The sequence below is a fragment of the Halichoerus grypus genome, chromosome 2 (genome assembly GCF_964656455.1).
Source record: "Halichoerus grypus chromosome 2, mHalGry1.hap1.1, whole genome shotgun sequence".
In the NCBI taxonomy this organism is placed as follows: Eukaryota; Metazoa; Chordata; class Mammalia; order Carnivora; family Phocidae; genus Halichoerus; species Halichoerus grypus.
This window is the reverse complement of record NC_135713.1, coordinates 166,603,637-166,628,070: the sequence shown is the minus strand read 5'-3', so window position 1 is coordinate 166,628,070 and position 24,434 is coordinate 166,603,637. Positions and strand designations below refer to the sequence as shown.

The 24,434-nt window shown below is 36.8% G+C and overlaps 1 protein-coding gene and 1 long non-coding RNA gene across 3 annotated transcripts in view; one reads left to right on the top strand and one right to left on the bottom strand.

The window, feature by feature from the left end:
- The window catches only part of TAOK1 (TAO kinase 1), a 154,535-nt gene that overhangs the window by 119,720 nt on the left and 10,381 nt on the right, over nt 1-24,434 (top strand). For both annotated transcript variants that reach the window (XM_078068109.1, XM_078068110.1), the window contains 6 exons: nt 6,273-6,509; nt 8,278-8,406; nt 10,308-10,511; nt 11,347-11,586; nt 14,971-15,183; nt 16,864-17,046. In XM_078068109.1, the coding sequence (XP_077924235.1) occupies nt 6,273-6,509; nt 8,278-8,406; nt 10,308-10,511; nt 11,347-11,586; nt 14,971-15,183; nt 16,864-17,046 (1,206 nt within the window). The remainder of the gene's footprint in view (nt 1-6,272; nt 6,510-8,277; nt 8,407-10,307; nt 10,512-11,346; nt 11,587-14,970; nt 15,184-16,863; nt 17,047-24,434) is intronic.
- On the bottom strand, nt 1,404-16,893 carry LOC118548145 (uncharacterized). Its single transcript, XR_004923488.2, has 2 exons — nt 16,836-16,893; nt 1,404-1,618 (listed from the first exon to the last, which is right to left on the bottom strand). It is a non-coding gene; the product is annotated as an uncharacterized LOC118548145 (long non-coding RNA).

Below are 24,434 nucleotides of genomic sequence, written 5' to 3'. Positions count from 1 at the left end.
TGTTTTTTTTTTAATGACTATTTTAATAAATACCTAGAGAGGTATTAGTGGAGAGAGGCCAATTCATGTGACTTTGTGACTTGGCATATATTAAATGTTTCCCAAACAAATTCCCAGTTTCTGGCTCCCTCAAATTAATTAAGGACACACTTTTTTTTTTTTTTAATTGACGTATAGTTGACATACAGTGTTATATTAGTTTCAGGTATACAACATAGTGATTTGACAATTCTATGCATTATCAGTACTCACCACAGTAAGGGTAGTCATCATCTGTCACCATACAACATTATTAGTATTATTGACTATATTCCCTGTGCTGTACTTTTTATCTCCATAACTTATTTATTTCATAACTGGAAGTTTATACCTCTTAATCCCCATCACCTGTTTCATCCATCCCACCATCCACCAGTTTGTTTTGTGTATTTTAAGTGTCTGTTGATTTTTGTTTGTTTGTTCATTGGTTTTCTGGATTCCACATGTACGTGAAATCATACGGTATTTGTCTTTCTCTGTCTGACTTAATTTCACTTAGTATAATACCCTCTAAGTTTATTCATGTTGTTGCAAATACCAAGATCTCCTTTTTTATGGCTAATATTCCATTATGTCTGTGTGTGTGTGTATATATTTTATGCGCTTTATCTGTTCATTTATTGATGGACCCTTGGGTTGTTTCCATACCTTGACTATTGTAAATAATACTTCAGTGAACATATGGGTGCATATATCTTTTCAAAGTAGTGTTTTCTAGGGACGTCTGGGTGGCTCAGTCAGTTAAGAGTCTGCCTTTGGCTCAGGTCATGATCCCAGGGTCCTCGGATCGAGCCCTACCTCAGGGGGCCTGCTTCTCTCTCTCCCTCTGCCTGCTGCTCTCCCTGCTTGTGCTTTGTCTCTCTCTCTCTGTCAAATAAATAAAATCTTTTTTGAAAAAAAGAGGTAGTGTTTTCTAATTCTTTTTTTCCCTCCCTCCCTCCTTTCCTTCCTTCCTTCCTTCCTTCCCGTCTTTTTTTGTTTTTGTTTTTGTTTTTGAGATGGAGTGAGGGGAGGGGCAGAGGGAGAGGGAGAGAGAAAATCTTAAGCAGGCTCCTCTGCCCACTGCAGAGCCTGATGCAGGGTTTGATCTCACAACCCTGAGATCATGACCTGAGCCGAAATCAAGAGTTGGACACTTTCTAATGCAGCCATCCAGGTCCCCCAGTGTTTTATATTTCTTTGGGTAAATACCCAGTAGTGGAATCATAGATCATATGGTGTTTGTATTTTTAATTTTTTGAAGAACCTCCGTAGTATTTCCCACAGTGGTTGTACCAGTTTGCATTCTTACCAGCAGTACACAGGGGTTCCCTTTTCTTAAGGACACTTATTAAATTATGGATTTAGAAAGCTTAAGATCCATATTCTTAAACCCAGTAATTCCATTTATTTCAAATAAAACATTCAGAGTGTATGTAGATTTATGTACAAGATAACCAAAGCTGTATTCTTCAGTATAACTACCATGTACCATAACTCATTCTTTCTTCTGCCTTGGGTTGTTTTCATACAATAAATGGATATTAGGTATTCAATTTGAAGAGTTTTTACAGTGGTTCATGCCTAAGTTAGCCATCACCTAAAAAAAAAACAAGATATGTAAAATTTCTAGTCATTACAATAATTTCCCTTCATACCCCCCCTTTGTCAGTTTTTCACTCCCATGAACACCATTTTCTGTCTCTTCACTATTATTAGTTTTAACTGTTTGGGTTTCATATAAAGGGAATCACAAAATGTACTGTTGTATCAGGCTTATTTTGCTCTACTTAATGTTTTTGAGATTTATCAGTCTTGTGTTCATTAAAATTCATTCTTTTTAAAAAGATTTTATTTATTTATTAGAGAGAGAGAGAGAGAGAGAGCATGAACTGAGGGAGGAGCAGAGGGAGAGGGAGAAGCAGAGTCCCCACTGAGCAGGGAGCCCGATGTGGGGCTTGATTCCAGCCTGAACCGAAGGCAGACACTGAACCAACTAAGTCACCCAGGCACCCCAAAAGTTCATTCTTTTTTATTACTATAAGTAGTTTTCCATTGTGTGAATATGTGATTTTTATACTCATTTTTTACTGATGAACATTTGGTTTGATTACCTTTTGGGCTTGTAAGATTGCTATAAACATTCTTGTACAAATTTTCATGTGAACATGATATTTTAATTTCTTTTTGGTGAATACTTAAGGTAACATAACTGAGTTGTAAAGTATGTGTATGTTTAACTTCATAAGAATCTATCAGTTTTCCAAAATGGGTGTACCATTTCACATGCCCATTAGCATTGTATAAGTTCTAATTGGTTCACATTCTCTCCAACATTTGGGGTTGTCAGTCTTTTTTATTTTAGCCACTCTAGTGGTATGAAATGGAATCTTGTAGTAGTATTTTTGCATTTCCCTGTGACTAAAGAGGTAATCATTATAAGCCCCTTTTCATGTGCTTATTGTCTATTCTTGTATCTTCTTTTGTGAAGTGTTTCTTCAAGTCTTTTGCCTTCTTTTTTTTTTAAGATTTTATTTATTTGAGAGAGAGAGAGAGCAGAGTGAGAGAGAGCACGAGCTAGGGGGAGGAACAGAAAGGAGGTAGAGAGGCAGAGAGCCCGCTGAGCAGGGAGCCTGATGTGGGGCTCCATCCCAGGACCCCGAGATCATGACCTGAGCTGAAGACAGACGCTCAACTGACTGAGCCACCCAGGCACCCCATCTTTTGCTTCATTTCTTATTCAGATATTCATCTTTTTAATATTGATCTGTAGGTGTTCTTTATAAAGGTTGCTTATAGTAATTTATCTCATATATGTCTTGCAAATATTTTTTCTTCATCTGTAATTTACCTATTCTTTTTCCTACTTGATGAAAAATTAAAATTTTTTAGTTTTAAAATCCAATTTAAAAAATGGATAAAGTGGGGGGCGCCTGGGTCGTGCAGTTGGTTAAGTGACCAACTCTTTGATTTCAGCTCAAGTCATGATCTCAGGGTGGTGAGATTGAGCCCTGCCTAATGCTCCCCACTCAGTGCTGAGTCTGCTTGGGATTCTTCCTCTCCCTCTGCCCCTTCCCCCTGCATGGTCTCTCTCTGTCTCTTCCTCTCTCTCTCTCTCTCAAATAAATAAAACTTTTTAGGGGCGCCTGGGTGGCTCAGTCAGTTAAGCATCTGCCTTCGGCTCAGGTCATGATCCCAGGGTCCTGGGATCGAGCCCCATGTCAGGCTCCCTGCTCAGCTGAGAGCCTGCTTCTCCCTTTCCCTCCACCTGCCACTCTGCCTACTTGTGCTCTCTATCACTCTGTCAAATAAATAAAATCTTTTAAAAACAGATAAAATAAATACAGCTTTTAAAAAATGCACAAAGTGGGGGGTTCTTGGGTGGCTCAGTCAGTTAAGCATCGACTCGATTTCAGCTCAGGTCATGATCTCAGGCTTGTGATGTGAGATCAAGCCCTGTGTCAGGCTCACACTGGGTGTGGGGCCGGCTTAAGATTCTCTCTCTGCCCCTCCCTCCCTCAAAAAAATGGGTAAAGGTCTTGAATAGACATTTCTCCAGAAAAGATATACAAATGACCAACAAGCACATGAAAAGATGCTCAATATCATTAGTTATTAGGGAAATGCAAATCAAAACCACAAGGAGGGACCACCTCATACCCACTAGGATGGCTTTTAAAAAAAAAAAGAAAAATAATAATTGTTGGAGAGGTTCACCTGGGTGGCTCAGTCGGTTAAGTGTCTGCCTTCAGCTCAGGTCATGATCCCAGCGTCCTGGGATCAAGTCCCGCATTGGGCTCCCTGCTAAGTGGGGAGCCTGCTTCTCCCTCTGCCTGCCGCTCCCCCTGCTTGGGCTCTTTCTCTCTCTCTGTCAAATAAATAAATAAAATCTTAAAAAATAATAATAATTGTTGGAGAGCATGCAGAGAAATGAGAACTCCTGTATGTTTCTGGTAATATGTATGTAATAATATTGTAATTGTGTATATGTAATATGATTCAGCTTCTGTGGGAAACAGTTGACAGTTCCTCAGAAAGTTAAACTTGGAATTATCATATGACTCAACAATTCTGTTCACCCAAAGAATCAAAAACTAATACTCAAACAAATACATGTACACACATGTTCATAACAGCACTATTCATAATAGCCATATCCATCAGCAAATGAATGATAAATTATGGTATATGCATACAGTGGAATATTATTTGGCTGTAAAAAGGAATGAAATACTGATACATGCTACAACATGGATGAACCTTGAAAACATGCTAAATGAAGGAAACCAGGCATAAAAGATCACATATTATATGACTATATGAAATATCCAAAATAGATGTGAATCCATAGAAATGGAAAATAAATTGGTGGTTACGAGGAGAGAATGGGGAACAGGATTTTCTTCTGAGATGATAAAAATGTTTTGTTAATTAGATAAAGCTGGTAGTTTTATAACATTGTGAATATTCTAAATGCCATTGAGTTGTTCACTTTGAAATGATTAATTTGGGATGCCTGGGTGGCTCAGTTGGTTAAGCATCTGGCTCTTCGTTTCAGCTCAGGTCATGATCCCAGGGTCCTGGGATCCAGCCCAGGGTCCTGGGTTCCAGCCCCACGTCGGGCTCTGCACTTAGCAGGGAGTCTGCTTGAGCATTCTCTCCCTCACCCTTTGCCCCTCCCCATACTCGCTCACACACTCGTTTGCTCTCTCTCTACAATAAATAAATAAATATTTTTTTAAAATGAATAATTTTAGGGGTGCCTGGCTGGCTCAGTTAGAAGAGCATGCGACTTAGTCTTGGAGTTGTGAGTGAATTTCACCTCACTTTAAAAATCCAATTTATAAATTTGTGTCTTCCAAATTTTTATTTAAAATCTAGTAAGTTAACATATAGTGTAATATTGATTTCAGGAGTAGAATTTAGTGATTCATCACTTATATATAACACCCAGTGCTCATCATAACAAGTGACCTCCTTAATCCCCATCATCCACTTAGCCCTCCCGCCCCCCACCCATGTCCCTCCACCAACCCTCTGTTCTCTGTTGTTAAGAGTCTTTTATGGGGGTGCCTGGGTGGCTCAGTCGTTAAGCGTCTGCCTTTGGCTCAGGTCATGATCCCAGGTCCTGGGATCGAGCCCCGCATCAGGCTCCCTGCTCCGTGGGGGGGCCTGCTTCTCCCTCTCCCTCTCCCCCTGCTTGTGTTCCCTCTCTCTCCTTTTTTCCCTTTCCCATATGTTCATCTGTTTTGTTTCCTAAATTCCACGTATGAGTGAAATCATGTGGTATTTGTCTTTCTCTTATTTTGCCTAGCTCCGTCCACATCGTTACAAATGGCAAGATTTCATTCTTTTTGATGGCTGAATAATATTTGTGTGTGTGTGTGTGTGTGTGTGTGTGTGTGTGTGTGATCTTCTTTACCCATTCATCAGTTGATGGACATTTGGGCTCTTTTCATAGTTTGACTATTACATTTTTTTCTTTATAGCCAGTGCCTTTTGTGTCCTGTCCAGGAAATATTTGTTTACACAGTAGTCCATGTCTTCTTTTGCTTTATGATTCTATGTTTTTTGGGGTTTTTTTTTTAAGATTTTATTTATTATTTGACAGAGAGATATAGCAAGAGAGGGAACAAGAAGCAGAGGGAGTGAGAGAGAGGGAAAAGCAGGCTTCCCACTGAGCAGGGAGCCCAATGCGGGGCTTGATCCCAGGACCCTGGGATCATACGATTCTAAGTTTTATGTTTAGATCAAATGATTCTTTACAAATTAATTTTTGAATATAGAGTGATAATAGGAGTCAGGTCTATTTATTTATTTTTACGGGGAACCAGTTGTTTCAGCAGGATTTATTTAAAAACGCTTTCCATTTTGAATTAACTGGAATTTTTGGTAGAAAATCCAGTTGACTGAGTATGTGTGGGGCTATTTCTAGATTTTATTCTGTTCCTTTGATCAGTTCAATCTGTCCTTATCCCAATACCACATTGTTTTGATTGCTGAAGTATGTGTCTTCCAACTTTTTCTTCCCCCTCAAGATTGTTTTGGATATTCTTGGCCTTTTATATTCCCATATAAATTTTAGAATCAACTTGTTTATTTCTTTAAAAGACCTGCTGGAAATTTAATTGAAAACTGCTAACTGGGATCTCTTAAATTAATTGCCTACTTAGTTAATAGAGTGATCTAAAATGCTTTTGAAAGAAATGTTTTGCTTTATTTTGTTCTTTTCTGTCCATTGTTTGTATGTCTAGGTTACAAGGCAAATGCAAGAACATGAGCAGGACTCTGAGCTTAGAGAACAGATGTCTGGCTATAAGAGAATGAGGCGGCAACATCAAAAGCAGTTGATGACTCTGGAAAATAAGCTGAAGGCTGAGATGGATGAACATCGCCTCAGATTAGACAAAGATCTGGAAACTCAGCGTAACAATTTTGCTGCAGAAATGGAGAAACTTATCAAGAAACATCAGGCTGCTATGGAAAAAGAGGTGGCTGATTCAGTATTATTAATTTGTTCTAGCTTGTAACCATCCCAGAATTAACCAAGATAATATTTTGATGTTAGAGTATCTCTTCCCCAGAACCAAGCAAATCAATTGGAGAGAGAGACATTTACATAACATGTATAATATCAGGTACCGAGTCTGGGAACCAATAGACACGGGATTATTTCCTGATCCTTGATAGATTTAGTGTCACAGTGGGTAAGTCATTCATTCATCTGTTCTGGGCCTCAGGTACTCTGGTTATCTGAAGAGTTTGATAAATCACTTATTAGTAACATGGTTCAGGTCTCAAAAAAATCATTTGTGATTCCCTTTTCTGTGTATTTTTTGGAAACTGTCCTTAAATTTATAGCAGCATTTTTATATCAGAGAATAATTGAAGATTAATATATAAAGATAATGTTAAAGATTATAAATTAAGGGAGTCAGATTAAGGTTTAGCCCATTTGTTTATTTACAAATAAGTGTCATTTTACTATATGATAAAAGCACATTTTTTAGGATTCTTGTTATGTGAAACCTTTTCTTGTAAAGGTTTTTGATGTCCCATTAGTTTCATTTTATTTCATAGTCATGTTTGTCAAGTAAAATGTAAGCGTCTCAGTAAATTCACAGAATATCTTCAAATATGTCTGGTAGTCCACATTAAGGCATTATTTATCATAGCTGCCCTGTTCAACCTTCCTCCCCCCCCCCCCCAAAAAAAAGAACCACTCTCTTACAATAGTAGAGAATTTAGCAAAATAATTCATGGTGTAAATAAACATTTGATTTTGAAATAATTTGGTGAAAGAATTATCCTGTTGGTCATTGGGTAGTATTTTTAATAACTTAGGAAGAGGTAGATACTAACATATTTAGGAAAGCATTTCATGAAACGGGATATAGAATATGATTACAAATTTAAGAAATAGATATGCATAGAAAATATTAGGAAGGGTATACACCAAAATGTTTATATTGGTTATCTCTGGGTGCTAAACTCATGTAATATTTTCCTTCTTTGTGTTTTTCTATACTTCCTAAATGTTCTACAGTGATTATGCATTGCATATATCATCAGAAATAAGGGGTGCCTGGCTGGCAAAAGTCAGTGGAATATGCAACTCTTGATCTCAGGGTTGTAAGTTTGACCCTCATGTTGGGTGTAGAGATTACTGAAAAAAAAAATAAATAAAAATAAATAAATAAATAAAAACTTTTAAAATAAGGGGAAAACAGTATGATACATATGTCTAATAATTAATATTTTCATATTATTTAATATATAAAAGGTCAAGTTTTACATTTAAAGATAAACATATTACATTATTTCATATACAAGTCAACCAAGATAAGAAGTCATGATTGAATTATATTTGTAGATAAATGTGTATTTGTTTGTTTTTTTATTGGGGGGAGAACATACCTCCTGTTAAATGGGGGAAAAAAAAAGGTGAAAACATTCTGACCCTGTACAAGATCAACATTTTAAAGACGAGTTCCATTTTATTGGTTCTCTGAAATTCAAATGAAGATGCTGAGTACTCCAGAAGCCAATATTGTTATATGTTAACTGCCGAAAATTTAAATAAAAATAAAAAAGGATGCTGAGTAACAAGTATTAATAATTTGTTGGGTATTCTCATTTTGGTAATACACTGATTTTTTTGATCATGGGAAAAAATGGTATCCTTGGTAATGTGTATTCAAATGCTGCTTTGAATCTATCAACTTAACTAATTTGATCCATTTTTAAAATTTTCTATAGGCTAAAGTGATGGCCAATGAGGAGAAAAAATTTCAGCAACATATTCAGGCCCAACAGAAGAAAGAACTGAATAGTTTTTTGGAGTCCCAGAAAAGAGAATATAAACTTCGAAAAGAACAGCTTAAGGAGGTACTTATTTTATAAACATTTTCAAGGCAGTTATCTGCTTATTGATTATACATAATGTTGATCAACTCATAGAACCATGAAGATAAATTTTTCTCTTGTTGTTTGTCACCATGAAATGTGTATCAGTTTGAATGAAGACATTGATGATTGAGATCCTCAATTGAGGAGGTGTAAAAAGAATCATCTCCTGAAAACATAAGTTATTTTATTTATAATAGCTTTCCTAAGCACTTGTTAAGTAACTGATTAGAAATAAAAATATGTGAGCTGTGGAAAAAAAAGCCACACATTTCTTTCTTTAAAAATAAACCATTCTGGGGTGCCTAGGTGGCTCAGTCTGTTGGGTGTCTGACTCTTGCTCTCAGCTGGGGTTGTGATCTGGAGTCTTGACATGGAGCCCCCCTCCTCAGGCTCCACACACAGCAGGGAGTCTGCTTGAGATTTTCTCCGCCACTCGTGTGCACGTCCTCTGTCTATATAATAAATCTTTAAATAATCCTTTAGGTGTATAACACACGCGTGCGTGCATGCATGTGTATGTTCATTCCGAATGATTCTCAGTATAGAGGAAGGGACATACTAGACTTTTGGCGGGGAGATTCCCTGGCAGAAGATTTTGAGAAAGATACCAGGTGATTCTCAGGAAACAAAAGAGAGGATCATAGGGGAAAGGAGGGAAAAATAAAATAAGACAAACGAAATCAGAGAGGGAGACAAACCATAAGAGGCTTTTAATCATAGGAAACAAACTGAGGGTTGCTGGAGGGGAGGTGGGTGGGGGGATGGGGTAACTGGGTGATGGGCATTAAGGAGGGCATATGATGAGCACTGGGTGTTATATGCAACTGATGAATTACTGAACTCTATATCTGAAACTAATGATACACTATATGTTAACGAATTGAATTTAAATAAAATAAGTAAAAAAAAAAAGATACTAGGTGATTTTCTGTCTATGTGCCTATGTTATCCTTGTCTCTTCCTGTAGTGTGTGTGCATATACACCCTCATTTGAGAACTACTAATTTATGTGCTTTTTATTTTTACATGTTTGAATATCTTATGAACTTAAGTTATAAAGAATTTGTCTTTTTCTTGAGTAACAGGGAAAGGACCATAAGGTTAGTAGTCTCTGAAAAATCAACTTAGACTTAGGAAAGATGGCTGATTTGTATTCTCTGCAATATTGATGGCTTTTTAGGTTGAAAATATACTAGTATTAATTGACATCCTAGGGTTCACCTCATTGAGTATATGATGAATGTTCTCATTTTGCCCAATATAAATGTTATTTTCATGTAGGTAGTTTTTGAGATGATACTTAAAATGCTATAGAAAAGCACTGGTTTTGATTCGTTCAGTGGTCATTAATGCTAAATATTAAATACCACTCATAAAAAAGGTTTCTGTTCTCCCATGATTTTAATTTAATTAATTTAATTTCCAAGTTTTTTATATTGAGTATATCCATAATCTTGCCAAAAGCTTGATATTTAGAATGTTAAAAACCAAGTGAGACATAACTGTATTTTAGCCCTAATTTTAATTTACATGTGATTTTTACCTGAAAGCACTACCTTCTATCTCTTCTTGGGAAGGATTTAAAGAAAGATATTTTTACTCCATTTACCAATCATTGTGTGCTTTTGAATCATCATAAGTGTAGCTGTGCAAAGCGAAAAGGTATGCATGTTTTCTAATGTACTTTTCTCTTTTTCCACTGGTCACTCAAGAAAAAGGAGAACTGTTACCAGCCTCCTTAAGGTCATTGCCCTGCCTGAGCACTAGAGAGGACATAGTTAAATACGTTTATTTAAATTTACCAGATACCAAATTTTATATTAACTTTATTCATGTACTTAAGTTTTATGTATTTTGAACTGAGTTCTTTATGTTTCCAGGAACTGAATGAAAACCAGAGCACCCCAAAAAAAGAAAAACAAGAATGGCTTTCAAAGCAGAAGGAGAATATACAACATTTCCAAGCAGAGGAAGAGGCTAATCTTCTACGACGACAGAGGCAATACTTAGAGCTGGAATGCCGTCGCTTTAAGAGAAGAATGTTACTTGGACGCCATAACTTAGAGCAGGACCTTGTCAGGGAGGTATGTTTGAATGATGTGATATCAGAAATATGTCTGTCATATCACAGCTGCAAGGCCTTTGTACTCATAATTCCCTGGCCTAAATCCTTCTTTCCCAGATATTCAATCCACATGGCTTGCTTTCTCCCTTTAAATGTTCTTCTTTACACTTCTTTCTCTTACACATATAGAATACAGGCAGCCTTGGGGCACTTAGGTGATGCAGTTAAGTGTCCGACTTTTGGTTTGCTCAGGTCGTGATTGCCAGGTTGTGAGATCAAGCCACAAGTAGGGCTCCGTGCTTAGTTCTGATTGGGACTCTCTCTCCTTCTCTCTCTGCCCCTCTCTACCACAGGCGTGTTCTCGCTCTCTCTCAAATAAATAAATAGGTCTTAAAAAAAAAAAAAAAAAAAAGAAGGAAATAGAATACAGGCAGCCTAGCTCTACAGTCCATATTCTTAACCACTACACTACACTGGGTATGCTCCTCCTAATAGAATTGAATAGTATACTCTGAAAAAATTCAGAGGATGGCTTAGGAAACTTCTTCAAATATAAAATTAGGAAACAAAGAAAGGAAAGAGGGAAGGACAGTAAACTTCTTGAGATAGATTTGATAGATTTTAAACTTACTGCATAAAGTAGTGTTAGTAAATAGTAAATGGACAGCATAAAGAAAATTTGTGCTACTAATTGTTCATTTACTACAGTAAATATTATAAAACCCTCATACTTACTATGTTGCCATTACTGATTCAGAGGATTACATCTATTTCCTGGTTGTTCTGTTTCTTAGGATTTTTTTCCTGGCATCATACAGCAGTATTATACCTTTGTCTTTTGTGTTATGGATTAGGAGTTAAATAAAAGGCAGACTCAAAAGGACTTAGAGCATGCCATGCTCCTGCGACAGCATGAATCCATGCAGGAACTGGAGTTCCGTCACCTCAACACCATTCAGAAGATGCGCTGTGAGTTGATCAGATTGCAGCATCAAACTGAGCTGACAAACCAGCTGGAATATAACAAGCGAAGAGAACGAGAACTAAGGAGAAAGCATGTCATGGAGGTTCGACAACAGCCTAAGAGTCTAAAGGTACCTTTAACCTAAGCTTCTTGATAAAAGGGAGAAGAGATAAAAGGCATCCATGTAAACAGTAAAAGTCTAAGACAGAGGTCTGGCATAAAGAAATTGAATAAACTTTTTTCTTTTCATTTTAAGAATGTTTGGTTAGTATTTTAACATTTTAAGAATGTTTTGGCTTATGTATTTCTCAGCAGTATACCAAAACTTTCTGGTATACAGTTGTAAGACATGCCATAAATAAGAATCAAAATTCTGATTTTTAATATACCCAAATGTCCAATGCTGATATTATAGTTGACATGTCAACATGCTAACCTGTTTTCTTCTCTCTGTTGTTCCAAGTAATATAATTTTGGAATCTTACTTACTCTAAATATGATTTGTTTCCAAAAAAGACACTAAGTTCTTAATCAGCACAGAAGCCAATGAATAGAAAATGTCTTTTTTACTCCCTCTCCCTTCATTGTCTATACTTATCTTAAAAGGAACAAAGAAATCATTACAGTGTTACTCCAGTCTGCTTGCTTGCTTTCTTTGCTTGGTAGTGTAGGTAAGACCATGGCGTAGGTAGTTGGGAGATATATATATATATATATATATATATTGTGTGTGTGTGTGTGTGTGTGTGTGTTTAGCACATCAGAGTAGAGCAAGTTGTTATATAGCCCTCCCCCCAATAAATAAGTAAAGATAAGTGTTGGTGATATATAATACCAAAGGACTTTAAATTTTGTATTTACTTTGAATACAGGAATTCATTCACATAGTATGAAATGTGAAGATACCAAAGTGTATTATAAAGATTTCCCTCTCTTCCCTTATCTCTCCAGCCAGCTGGTCTAGCCCAGAGTCAACCAGAGTTAACAATTACAGGACGTTTTCAAATTTTATAACTTGTAATAAATATTTGAAGGAATATAATCACATTACTCTTAATGAGCAAAAACAAAATCATCCACTGCATAGGCGGTCATCCGTAGTAGTACCTCAGTTAATTCGGATATGTCTGCAAATTTTAAACTTTTATTTACATCCAGTAAGGCCCATATCCCCTAGTATTTCCTTTTTAAACTTTACCCAAGCCCTTTTATTTGAGAATTTAACTATAAAACTGTTTTTTGTCTTTAACTGTCCTGGAGTGAAGTGAAATTCATTCACAGAGGTAATCTGTGTTAAAATCTAGAAACTGTACTATATCCAATTGTAACTCTGATTCCCATGCAACTCCATTCTAAAAGACTGTCTTGAATGAAATATAAAAGCAAAATTAAGATGGTTTATTCTTTCCTTGTGAACTGGGATAAAATTTCACTTTTTTGTGTCTTCAAAATAATAAACATCATTTACAGAGTAGCTTATGTTGACTACCCATATAACCTTCATTAATCATTACTTAGAAAAATTGGAATTCATAATGATTTTTCAGATTTATTTTGTCTTTGTAATGAAGAGGGTATATACTCTTTTGGCTACAGAACAATTTCCCCCAAGAGATTTTTAAAACAATATGTCTGTAAAATTATTGTTTTAAAGTCAACAGCACCCAGAAGCAAACCACACTGAAAGCTTGTTAGTTTTCTCTAGTCATACCATAAATCTGATATGACTACATTTCTCTAGGGACTTGGAATAGGTGGTTGTTTGATATTTAAGCCTTCCTTTCTGTTTCCTCTTGTTGGAGCCTTTTTAGTTTGAAAGCTTGTTAACACTAGATTTTATTTTTACAGATGATGAGAAAAATAATATTTCACAATCATAGTCAGACTTTGAATGACTTAGAATGCCTCCTTTGATGACCAGTGACCTCGAGATTTTCCATAAAGGAAATTGTTCTGTTACTTTAGTAGGGAAGAAAATCATGGTGTTCCTCTTAGTTATATATATCTATCTCCTTGCTCCATTTGAACAAAAGAAACACCCAAGTCATCCCATTTTTAAATGCCTAAGTCATAATAGTTGTTTCTTCCAACTTCCTTCAAGACTTTAATGGGGAGTAGGGGGACTTTAGTTTGAGCACTTGGGGTTTCTGTAGTTTATTCTTGATTGTAAGTGTTACTCTTCTTGTTGAAAAAAAATTGCAAGTTCTTTTTCTCATTAGGCTAATGATATGGAATGATTACAGTTTCCTTGGTATCCTATTTTAAAAATAAAAATTTTTATTAAAAGATTGAATGTTATACAGAGGCAGGAGAAAATGTCTAAATGTCATTGTTTCATTCCTAGCTAACTTGGAAGAATTTTGTTAACCAAGGACAGTATTTAAGTGTGGTGCTACTCCGCATAATTAAACCAAGAGTTTATCTTTCTAGTTAGACAATTTTTGAACCTTCACAGAATAAAGTATCATGACTATGACCTAGTGCCTCGGTTGGTGTGAAATATGGAAAAGGTCAAGTTGTAATATTACAAGGGGTGGTGAATGACTAGTTCCTTGACAAGTGGTTTACTTTGGTAAGATGTGCATTTGTTGCATACTGAATCAACCAATCAGTATCTGGCAGTATTTATATTAAGGTAAAATAATTTCAAGTATAGGTTCTGCCTTAGTGTAGTAAATGAATATATTCTCGCAGGCTCACTCGGTATACTTTATAGAATAATATCTCATGATTAACAAAAACCAAAGCCAAAACTCTTCTGTCTCTGAGCTCAGTTATTTTATCTCAGAAATATTTATGTAGCTCATGTCTCTTATCACTCCCAAGAAAGTTGTCCTCTCCCTTGCCCCATAACTTTTGTTTGACCTTTAAAAGATGAGCTAACCTGACTGACTTTCAAGTTTTTGCTTATGGCATTAAAGAGTAGACCATTACTAAGTATGTTTCTATCTAGTTTATTCCCTTAAGGAAAAGATAATTAATTGTAAATAATATTAGTTACTAATACCCTGCTTTGTGGGGTCTGTTATTCAGTATGTAGTTAGAGTTGAGATTGTTATTAAAAGAATTTAAAGCAAAGTGCCTCAGATAAGGAACAGAGTAAATATGCTTATTGTCTCCCTCAGAGATCTGATAAAATATTGTCTGGCCAGTAAAATACTTTTATATCTACTATACTTAATGCATGAGAAGAAATTTAATTTTCTGTCATGGTAATTTTAATATTTACTCAAGTCACCAAATTTACTAACAAAATAACAAGTATTGCTTGAAGTCCTATGATAAATGAATTTCTGAATATTTTAATGTTTTAAATTAGAGCTTTTGTTATAAAAATGCATAGAATCCAGTGGTTTGACCCAATAGCTAAGTGCAAAAGTACCTGCAGCCTTATGATCTCGACCTTTTTGTTTTTCTTCTCCCTTTCTCCTTGTTGCCCTTATTTTAATGTAAGCCTAAGGTACACCAAATGCCATATATTAAAAATTATATGCATTTGTTTTTTTCTTCCCAGTCTAAAGAACTCCAAATAAAAAAGCAGTTTCAGGACACCTGCAAAATCCAAACCAGACAGTATAAAGCATTAAGAAATCACCTATTGGAGACGACACCAAAGAGTGAGCACAAGGCTGTTCTGAAACGGCTCAAGGAGGAGCAGACCCGGAAGTTAGCCATCTTGGCTGAGCAGTATGACCACAGCATTAATGAAATGCTCTCCACACAAGCTGTGAGTTTGTTTTATTAGGCAAAATAAATTGTTAGTGATCCTTTCCTTCTACCCAGCAATTAAAATACTAGTTAGAAATGATCGTTCTCCTGCAGCTTGGGAAATAGTAGTGATGGTCCATATTCTTCCTTCTCTGGAGCATTGCTTGGAAGCATGCATGATATATATAGAATTCTCATTGGTACATTTAGACCTGAAGGGTTTTTTAAAAAACATTTTATTTATTTATTTGAGAAAGAGACAGAAAAAAGAGCACAAGTGGGGTGAGGGGCAGAGGGAGAAGCAGATTCCCCGCCAAGCAGAGAGCCTGATGTGGGGCTTGATCCCAGGACCCTAGGATCATGAACCGAGCCGAAGGCAGACGCTTAACTGACTGAGCCACCCAGGCGCCCCTAGACCTGAAGTTTTAAACAGGCTCTCTGCCAGTGCCTCTCAGGTGTTTAGCACATATCCCAGTAGCATATATCAAGGATTGGAGCAGCAGCTTTGTTAGGTAGTGAGCAAAAAGTAGTACTGTATTTGGAATCCAAATGGTCAATTTGAGTACAAATATAAAATATTTTCTTTCTTTTTTTTTAATTAAAGATTTATTTATTTATTTTAGAGAGAGCGTGCAGGGGGTGGGGGGTGGGCAGAGAGAGGGGGAAGGAAGCAGCCTCCATGCTGAGCTCGGAGCCCCATGCCGGGCTCTATCCCATAACCCTGAGATTATGACCAGAGCAACCAAGAGTCAGACACAACCGACTTAGCCACCCAGGCACCCCAAGATATTTTCTGTATAAGTTTTGTAAACATTTTCTTAAAGAGCCAGATAGTAAATATTTTAGAGTTTGTAGGCCAGGAGGCAAAATTGAAGATATTATGGGGGTACTTATATAGCCATTTAAAATGTAACTATTTCAGGGGCACCTGGGTGGCTTAGTCGTTAAGTGTCTGCCTTTGGAGATCATGATCCCAGGGTCCTGGGATTGAGCCCCACATTGGGCTCCCTGCTCAGCGGGAAGCCTGCTTCTCCCTCTCCCACTCCCCCTGCTTGTGTTCCCTCTGTCAAATAAATAAATAAAATCTTTTTAAAAAAAATTAAAAAATAAAATGTAACTATTTCAAATGTAAAAACCATTCTTGGGGCTCCTGGGTGGTGCAGTTGGTTAAGCCTCCCAACTCTTGGTTTCAGCTCAGATCATGATCTTGGGGTCTTGAGATTGGGCTCCCTGTTGGGTTCCGTGCTCAATGAAGAATCAGCTTGGGATTCTCTCTCCCTCTCCCTCTGCCCCTCCCGCTCGTGCTCTCTCTCTAGGATAAATAAATCTTCAAAGAACAAAAAAACCCGGGCAGCTGCCCAGATTTGGCTAGTAGGCTGTTTGCTGGTCCTTATGCTATAGTTATTTCCATTGGAGAGAAACATTCAGAGTCTTAACTTATATCATCTTATCATATTCTAGAGTTTTCTTAAGAAAAATGTGGTTATTTAGGCATCCTACAAAGAGCTCATGATAGCTTTATCTTCCTAATGCCATCAGTGGTTATTAGGCCTTCCTTTTTCAGAGATGTTTACTCCAAGGTATGAGAGAGAACAGTTGTTATCCTACAAAAGAGTACTCTGTCTTCTCTCATACCTCCTCTTTTCCATAGGTGAGGAATAGATAACTCACAGTAGGATATTTTCTTTCTCTTTTTCAGCTACGTTTGGATGAAGCACAGGAAGCAGAGTGCCAGGTTTTGAAGATGCAGCTGCAGCAGGAACTGGAGCTGTTGAATGCATATCAAAGCAAAATCAAGATGCAAGCCGAGGCACAACATGATCGAGAACTTCGAGAGCTTGAACAGAGGGTCTCCCTCCGCAGGGCACTCTTAGAACAAAAGGTATAAGTAATATGAGGAAGGTAATTGTGCTAGGGTTTGCTTTCGGCAGAAGCATTTTATAAATCTTTTTTCATATTGACAGGTGGTATTGAATTGTTTTCACAATACCATATCTCCTTAATTCTGGTTTTGGTAGTGTTCTTCTTTTTCTTTAAAATTACTGATTCAGTAATGAACCTTATAATTATTGAGTACTAAACATCAAGAGAATATGATTAAGTAGTAATTGCTAGAGGAAGGAATATGGGGTTATGTGAAGACAGTTGAATTGGGAGAGAGTAGCTTCGGTTCCGTGTTCCTCACTTCTTTTATGTACCTAGCTCTACCTAAGGAGATCGGAGAAAAACTTGGTTAGTGAAGCAAAAGAACGTTAGTAGTTGCCTGGGAGAAGCAGGGACAAAGGATCAGGAATATATATACTTTACTTATACATCCTGGACCTGCAACTATGCAGATTGGTGGAAGATAATTATAGGACAGATTATTTTCACACAGGTGAAAAATCAAGCTGAAGATGTTACTTCTAGATATATCTGTATTTATGTATTTTTTACTTATTCTTTGTCAGATATATTAAAGAATAGAACTGGAATCCCCAAATTCATTTCATCCTTTAAGGTGGTAAAGTTGAGTGTGTGTGAGTATGTGTGTGTTTTGGGGGAAAGAATGATGGGCAGAAGATTTTTGAGAGATAAAGAGGAAAGCATTTGTTGTTAGAAGTATAGTTGACCCTTGAACAACGTAGGGGTTAGAGGCTGCTACAACCTATGCAGTTGAAAATTTGCATGTACCTTTTCTTACACATATAAAAGTGACCAGAAGCCTTACTGATAACATAGTCGATTAACACATATTTTGTATGTTATGTGTATTATATACTGTATTCTTATAATAAACTAAGCTAGAGAAGAGAAAATACTATACTATAGTATACTATAGGACTACTAAATATACTAAAAGGACTATATTGTATTTATTGGAAAAAATCCACATGTAAGGGGACCCATGTAGTTCAAACTCATGTTGTTCAAGGATCGCCTGTAGTAGAATATCAGTTGTATCCAGGATTCGGAGCTGTGTTTAAGAATTCCTGAGCCATAAGTTCCCAACAGCTGGTATAGTCTTAGGTCCATTGTAAGTGAATACTTGCCCAATGGTCTTGGCTAATGAAAGTTGTTATTGTTTCTGGATAAAATTACAGTGCCTTCTTATATTCAAAAAATTGTCTTAAAAAATCACTTAACTAAGATGTTACTATTTCCCTGGGACAGCTGTCTTTATTACTAGCTTCTTTGAGAGGCACTTGGCTCTAAAAATTATCTTGGTTATGTTTCTCATTCAAGATGAGAGAGAACACATAAATTTTGAGAAAAATCTATAGTTTGTTAGATTTATAAATCTGATTCCAATTTGAACATTTAAAATTCATTCTGAAGTTCTGTCACGCTTCAAAATTATCACTAAAAGGAAAACCTCTATAGTATTTTAGAAATAGTGTCGTGAGGGGCGCCTGGGTGGCTCAGTCGTTAAGCGTCTGCCTTCAGTTCAGGTCATGATCCCAGGGTCTGGGATCAAGCCCCGTATCGGGCTCCCTGCTCTGCGGGGGGCCTGCTTCTCCCTCTCCCACTCCCCCTGCTTGTGTTCCCTTTCTCGCTGTCTCTCTCTCTGTCAAAAAATAAATTAAAAATCTTAAAAAAAAAAAAGAAATAGTGTCGTGAAAGAAATATTGGTACTATTAAAAATATATTTGTATTTTTAGCTCCACCTAGTGGTTCAGAGTTAAACAGTATTAATTAGTAACTTAGGTACAATCTTATTTCGATACATGAACCAAAGTCTACAAGTTCTACAAAGCCTGGTTTAAAACTGATACCCATTGGTGAAGGTGCAGTAGTACTCTCATATACTGTAAATACATTTTGAAAAGCAATTTGGATGTATATATTGAGTTTTGGAATTGTTAAGCATTTGAGAATTTAGTCTAAGGAAAAGAAATCCAAAATATAGGGAAAATTGTGCATATAAACAGTCATTATAACATGTTTTGTTTTTTTTTTTAAGATTTTATTTATTCACTTGACAGAGACACAGCGAGAGAGGGAACACAAGCAGGGGGAGTGGGAGAGGGAGAAGCAGGCTTCCCGCTGAGCAGGGAGCCCGATGTGGGGCTCGATCCCAGGACTCCGGGATCATGACCTGAGCCGAAGACAGACGCTTAACGACTGAGCCACCCAGGCGCCCCTATTACATGTTTTTTTAAGATTTTATTTATTTATTTGAGAGAGAGGCAGAAATAGTGACAGAGTATGAGTGGGGAGGAGAGGGAGAAGCAGGCTACCTGCTGAGCAGGGAACCTGACATGGGGCTAGATCCCAGGAGCCTGGAATCATGACCTGAGCCGAAGGCAGAGACTAACCAACTGAGCCAACCGGGCGCCCCCATTATAACATATTTTATCATGATTTAAAACATTAACCTGGGGCGCCTGGGTGGCTCAGTCGTTAAGCGTCTGCCTTCAAATAAATAAAATCTTTAAAAAATAAATAAATAACAAATAAAACATCTAACCTACATTGGGCTCCCCCTGCTCTGTTGGGAGCCTCCTTCTCCCTCTCCGTCTGCCTGCCATTCCCCCTGCTTGTGCTCTCTCTGTCAAATAAATAAATAAAATCTTTAAAAAAGTCTTAAATAAAAACTAGGAAAAAAAAAAACACTTAACCATCTAAATAAAGATAAGTAATTATGGCCAAGCCAATGAAATCTTACTCATTTAAGTGATGGCTACAAAGACAGTATTAATATGGGAAAATGCTTATGATGTGTTGAATGAAATAAAAAAGACAAATTATAGTGAATTGGAAGAATGCTAGTAGTGGCTATATTAATACAGTAGATTTGTTCTTTTTAAATATTACTTTGATAATGGAAAATGCTTACCATCATTTAGTGTTAAAAATAATAAAAGAACAATAGGATGATAAATCTATATAGTGCCTTGAGTTGCTGCTTGATTTTTAGGGCTAATGTTTACATTTCAAGTGAAGTACAGGTCTGTAAGGCAGTTTGGGTCAGTTGGCAACTACCGAATGCATTTAACAGCTATTTTTCTGCACTTTGTACTTCCTGGTTGTACAGAAAAGAAACAGTCGTCTGAAAATAAATAGAGGTGGAATTGGAGTGAATGTTAGTTGTTTATAGATGAATAATAATTCTGTTTGAGGATTGTTTTCAGCCTCCAAATGAAACAAAAACTGTTCCTTTAGGTTGAGACACCAACTAAGTAAGCCTCATTTGACTCACGTGAGATCTTATTACAACTTTTCTCATACTTCATTTACATTAAAATTTCAGCAAGTTAACAACATCACTATAAATGTTAAATCTCATGTGAATTTTATACATGCATGAAAAGTGTCAGTATCCCCAAAGTATGGGCTTTTTTTTTTTGTTTTATTATTTCATTTAATTTTCTCTATATTTCACAGCATCAGCAACATGATTGGTACTTTTTAAATAAGAACTGACAATTGGAACATTTTATAGGACCTTTCTTTGTTGAACTGAAAATACTCACACAAAAATATCACATTTGATTTCAAAGGAGATAGGTTGGAAGAGCCTCTCAAAAGTCTTAATTATGGTAACTCTTATCTACCCAGTGAAGCCACCTTGCTAATTTGAAAAAATAAGTAACATGTTTTAAAAGAAATGGGAATTAAGGTAGCCTATTTTTATGTTATTGAAAAATGTTCTGGGTTTCTTAAATGACAAAACTAATCAGCAAACAAAATTGAAGCAATGCTTACTAGATTAAAGGTTGATAAGCATTAATGTGTTTATATTTTTGTCATGAGTTTCCTTTAGATAATATGCAACACATTCAGATTAGTTATATACTCAGCACATTCACATTATTTATTAGATCCCTTGAATTAAAATAAATGCTTTTAGTAAATGGATTTTTGAAAGTTTTACATTAAAAATATTTCAAAGATAAATTTGAATTTCTTTGAATCCTTAGAGATATGTAAATTCTATATGAATTGGGTATTTTATATATAGTTATTAAAAGTGGAAAATTATTTTACAGGGGCGCCTGGGTGGCTCAGATGGTTAAGCGTCTGCCTTCGGCTCAGGTCATGACCCCAGGGTCCTGGGATTGAGCCCCACATGGGGCTCCTGGCTCAGCGAGGAGCCTGCTTCTCCCTCTCCCTCTGCCTCTCTCCCTGCTCATGCTTTCTCTCTCTCTCTCTCTCTGTATCTCTGTGTCTCAAATGAATAAATAAAAATCTTTAAAAAAAAAAAATTATTTTACAAATACACAATCATTTTTCTTAAAACTTGACAAGTTTAGGGGCACTTGGCTGACTCCCTCATTAGAGCATGTAACTCTTGATCTCAGGGTTATGAGTTTAAGTTCCACATTGGGTGTAGAGATTACTTAAAAAGTAAAATCTTTACCAAAAAAACCCACAAAACTTGACAAGTTTAGAAAAACATAAATAGAAATTAAAATGTCTGTAGTCCCACCACTCAGAAATCACCACAGTTAATTTGATGTCTTTCCCTCAGAAGCATTCATGTCTAATCTTAAATTCTCCTTCAGCCTTCATATGAAATGCTCACTCTGAAACTTTGTAACACTTTAGTACTTAGAAGAGTCAATAATTTTCAAACTCTTCTTACTGGAATCCATTCTGGCCCAAATACTTCTTATTTTATCATTTTCCCATGCCTTTGCACATGTTCCTTCAGCTGAAAATATCTTTTCCTTGCCTTTCTCTTCCTGGTAAACTTGTATTCTTCCTTCACAATCCAGTCTCTACCACCTCTTCTGGGAGTACTTTGCCCTCATCTTTCTCCCTTATAGAATGAATCATTCCATTCCTTTTTATTTCTGCTATACCTTGTAAATCTGTTATTATGTCTTATCACATTCTGTTGTGATCTTTTGTGTATGTCTCCCATGCTAAACTTTTTTTAAAAGGACACTCTGAAAACTGCATGCATAAAAACTAAACAAATGTTCAGTTTTTTAAACTTGGACACTATTTTTTTTATTTTTTTAAAAAGGACACTCCTGGGCGCCTGGGTGGCTCAGTTGGTTAAGCGACTGCCTTCGGCTCAGGTCATGATCCTGGAGTCCCTGGATCGAGTCCCCCATCGGGCTCCCTGCTCGGCAGGGAGCCAGCTTCTCCCTCTGACCCTCCCCCATCTCATGTGCTCTCTCTCTCTCTCTCTCTCATTCTCTCTGTCTCAAATAAATAAAATCTTTAAAAAAAAAAAAAAAAAGGACACTCCTGAAAATTTGATGCATAAAAACTAAACATATTTGTTGAGTTAGATTTCTGCAGAGAGCAATGAGTATTGGCTTAAATCCTCAAATACCTTGATAACTGATTTAATGGTCCTTTATAATAAATCCTCTTTATTTTTAAAAAACTTTTTATCATGGAAATTTTCAAACATACAGAGAAGTAGGAGGAATTATTACAATGAAATCCCCAAGTACTCACCACCCAGCTTCAACAGTTATCGGTATTTTGCTAATTTTTTCTTATCTATCCCCCTGCTCTGCACACAAAACTTTGTGGTGGAGGGAGGAGGTGGGGAAGAAATTTCAGCATACCATCATTTGACTCCAAAATAGAGGTAAGGACTTTTTGACTTTAACATAACCATAATTCATCTAACAAAATTAATAATGAATTTTTAATATTATCTTATACTCAGCCCATGCTTAAATTTCCCCTTTTATCTCTTAAGTTGATTTATTTGGATCAGGGCCCAAACAAAGTCCAGGCATTACATTTGGTTAATTATCTTTTAAGTCTTTCTTTTAGTCTATAACCACTACCCCCCCACACACACACCTTTTTTTTATTGAGGATTGGATCATTTGCTCTCTGTAGGAATTCTCACATATGGATTTGGCTTATTTCATCCTCGTACTGTCATTTAATGTATTCCTCTCTTCTTCATATTTCCTGTAAACTGGTAATTAAGTCTTGAGGCATGATTATATTTAGATTAAACTTTCTGTTTTCTTGGGGCGCCTGGGTGGCTCAGTTGTTACGCATCTGCCTTCGGCTCAGGTCATGATCCCAGAGTCCTGGGATCAAGCCCCGCATCGGGCTCCCTGCTCCGCGCGGGAAGCCTGCTTCTCCCTCTCCCGCTCCCCCTGCTTGTGTTCCCTCTCTCACTGTGTCTCTCTCTGTCAAATAAATAAATAAAATCTTTAAAAATAAAATAAACTTTGTTTTCTTTCAAAAAATTTTGCAGGGAATTTTCATAAGGGTTATAGTGTACTTCCTTTTGCATCACATCAAGAGATGCATAATGTCTGGGGCGCCTGGGTGGCTCAGTTGTTAGGCTTCTGCCTTAGGCTCAGGTCACGGTCCCAGGGTCCTGGGATCGAGCCCCACATCGGGCTCCCTGCTCAGTGAAGCCTGCTTCTCCTTCTCCCACTCCCCCTGCTTGTGTTCCCTCTCTCACTGTGTCTCTCTCTGTCAAATAAATAAATAAAATCTTTAAAAAAAGAGAGATACATAATGTCTAACTGTCCCACTTTTAAGTGCTATTAGTATTGATCATTGGGTTCAGGTTTTGTCAGTCTGATAATTCATAAAGTTCTCCAACTTTTTTTTTCATTGTTGACTTGATTATATATTTTTTAATAAAAATTTATATACAGTCAACTGTATTTATTTGTAATACTTCCGGTTTTCCAGAACTGATTATGTGGCTACCCAACAATGAATTTTTAGCTACACAGAATCTCCTAACTTTTCAATGAAAACTTTTTAGCTTTTTGTTTGCTTTCACTTAAGGTTTTGGTCCATCTGGAATGTGGTGTAAGATGGGGTTCCATTCCATTTTCTTCTAGATGTTGGCCAAATGTGCTTGCGCTATTTGTTTCTCCCATTAGATTAATTACTGCTTTTGTCTTGCATTAAAAGCCTGCAAACTGGGGCACCTGGGTGGCTCAGTCAGTTGAGCATCTGCCTTCAGTTCAGGTCATGATCTCAGGGTCCTGGGATAGAGCCCTGTGTTGGCTCAGCGAGGAGTCTTCTCCCTCTCCCTCTGCCCCTCCCCCTGCTCATGCTCTCTCTGTCAAATAAATAAAATCTTAAATAAATAAATAAATGCCTACAAACTGAGATCTTCATTCTATTTCTCTTTTACTAATTATCTATTTCACACAAGTACCATAGTTATTTTAAGATTTATTTATTTTTGAGAGAGAGAGAGAGAGCATGAGCAGGAGGGACGGAGGGAGAGAGAGAGAATCCCAAGCAGACTCTGCATTGAGTGCAGAGCCCAATGCGGGACTGGATCTCACAACCCTGAGACCACAACCTAAGCCAAAACCAAGAGTCCTAAATGCT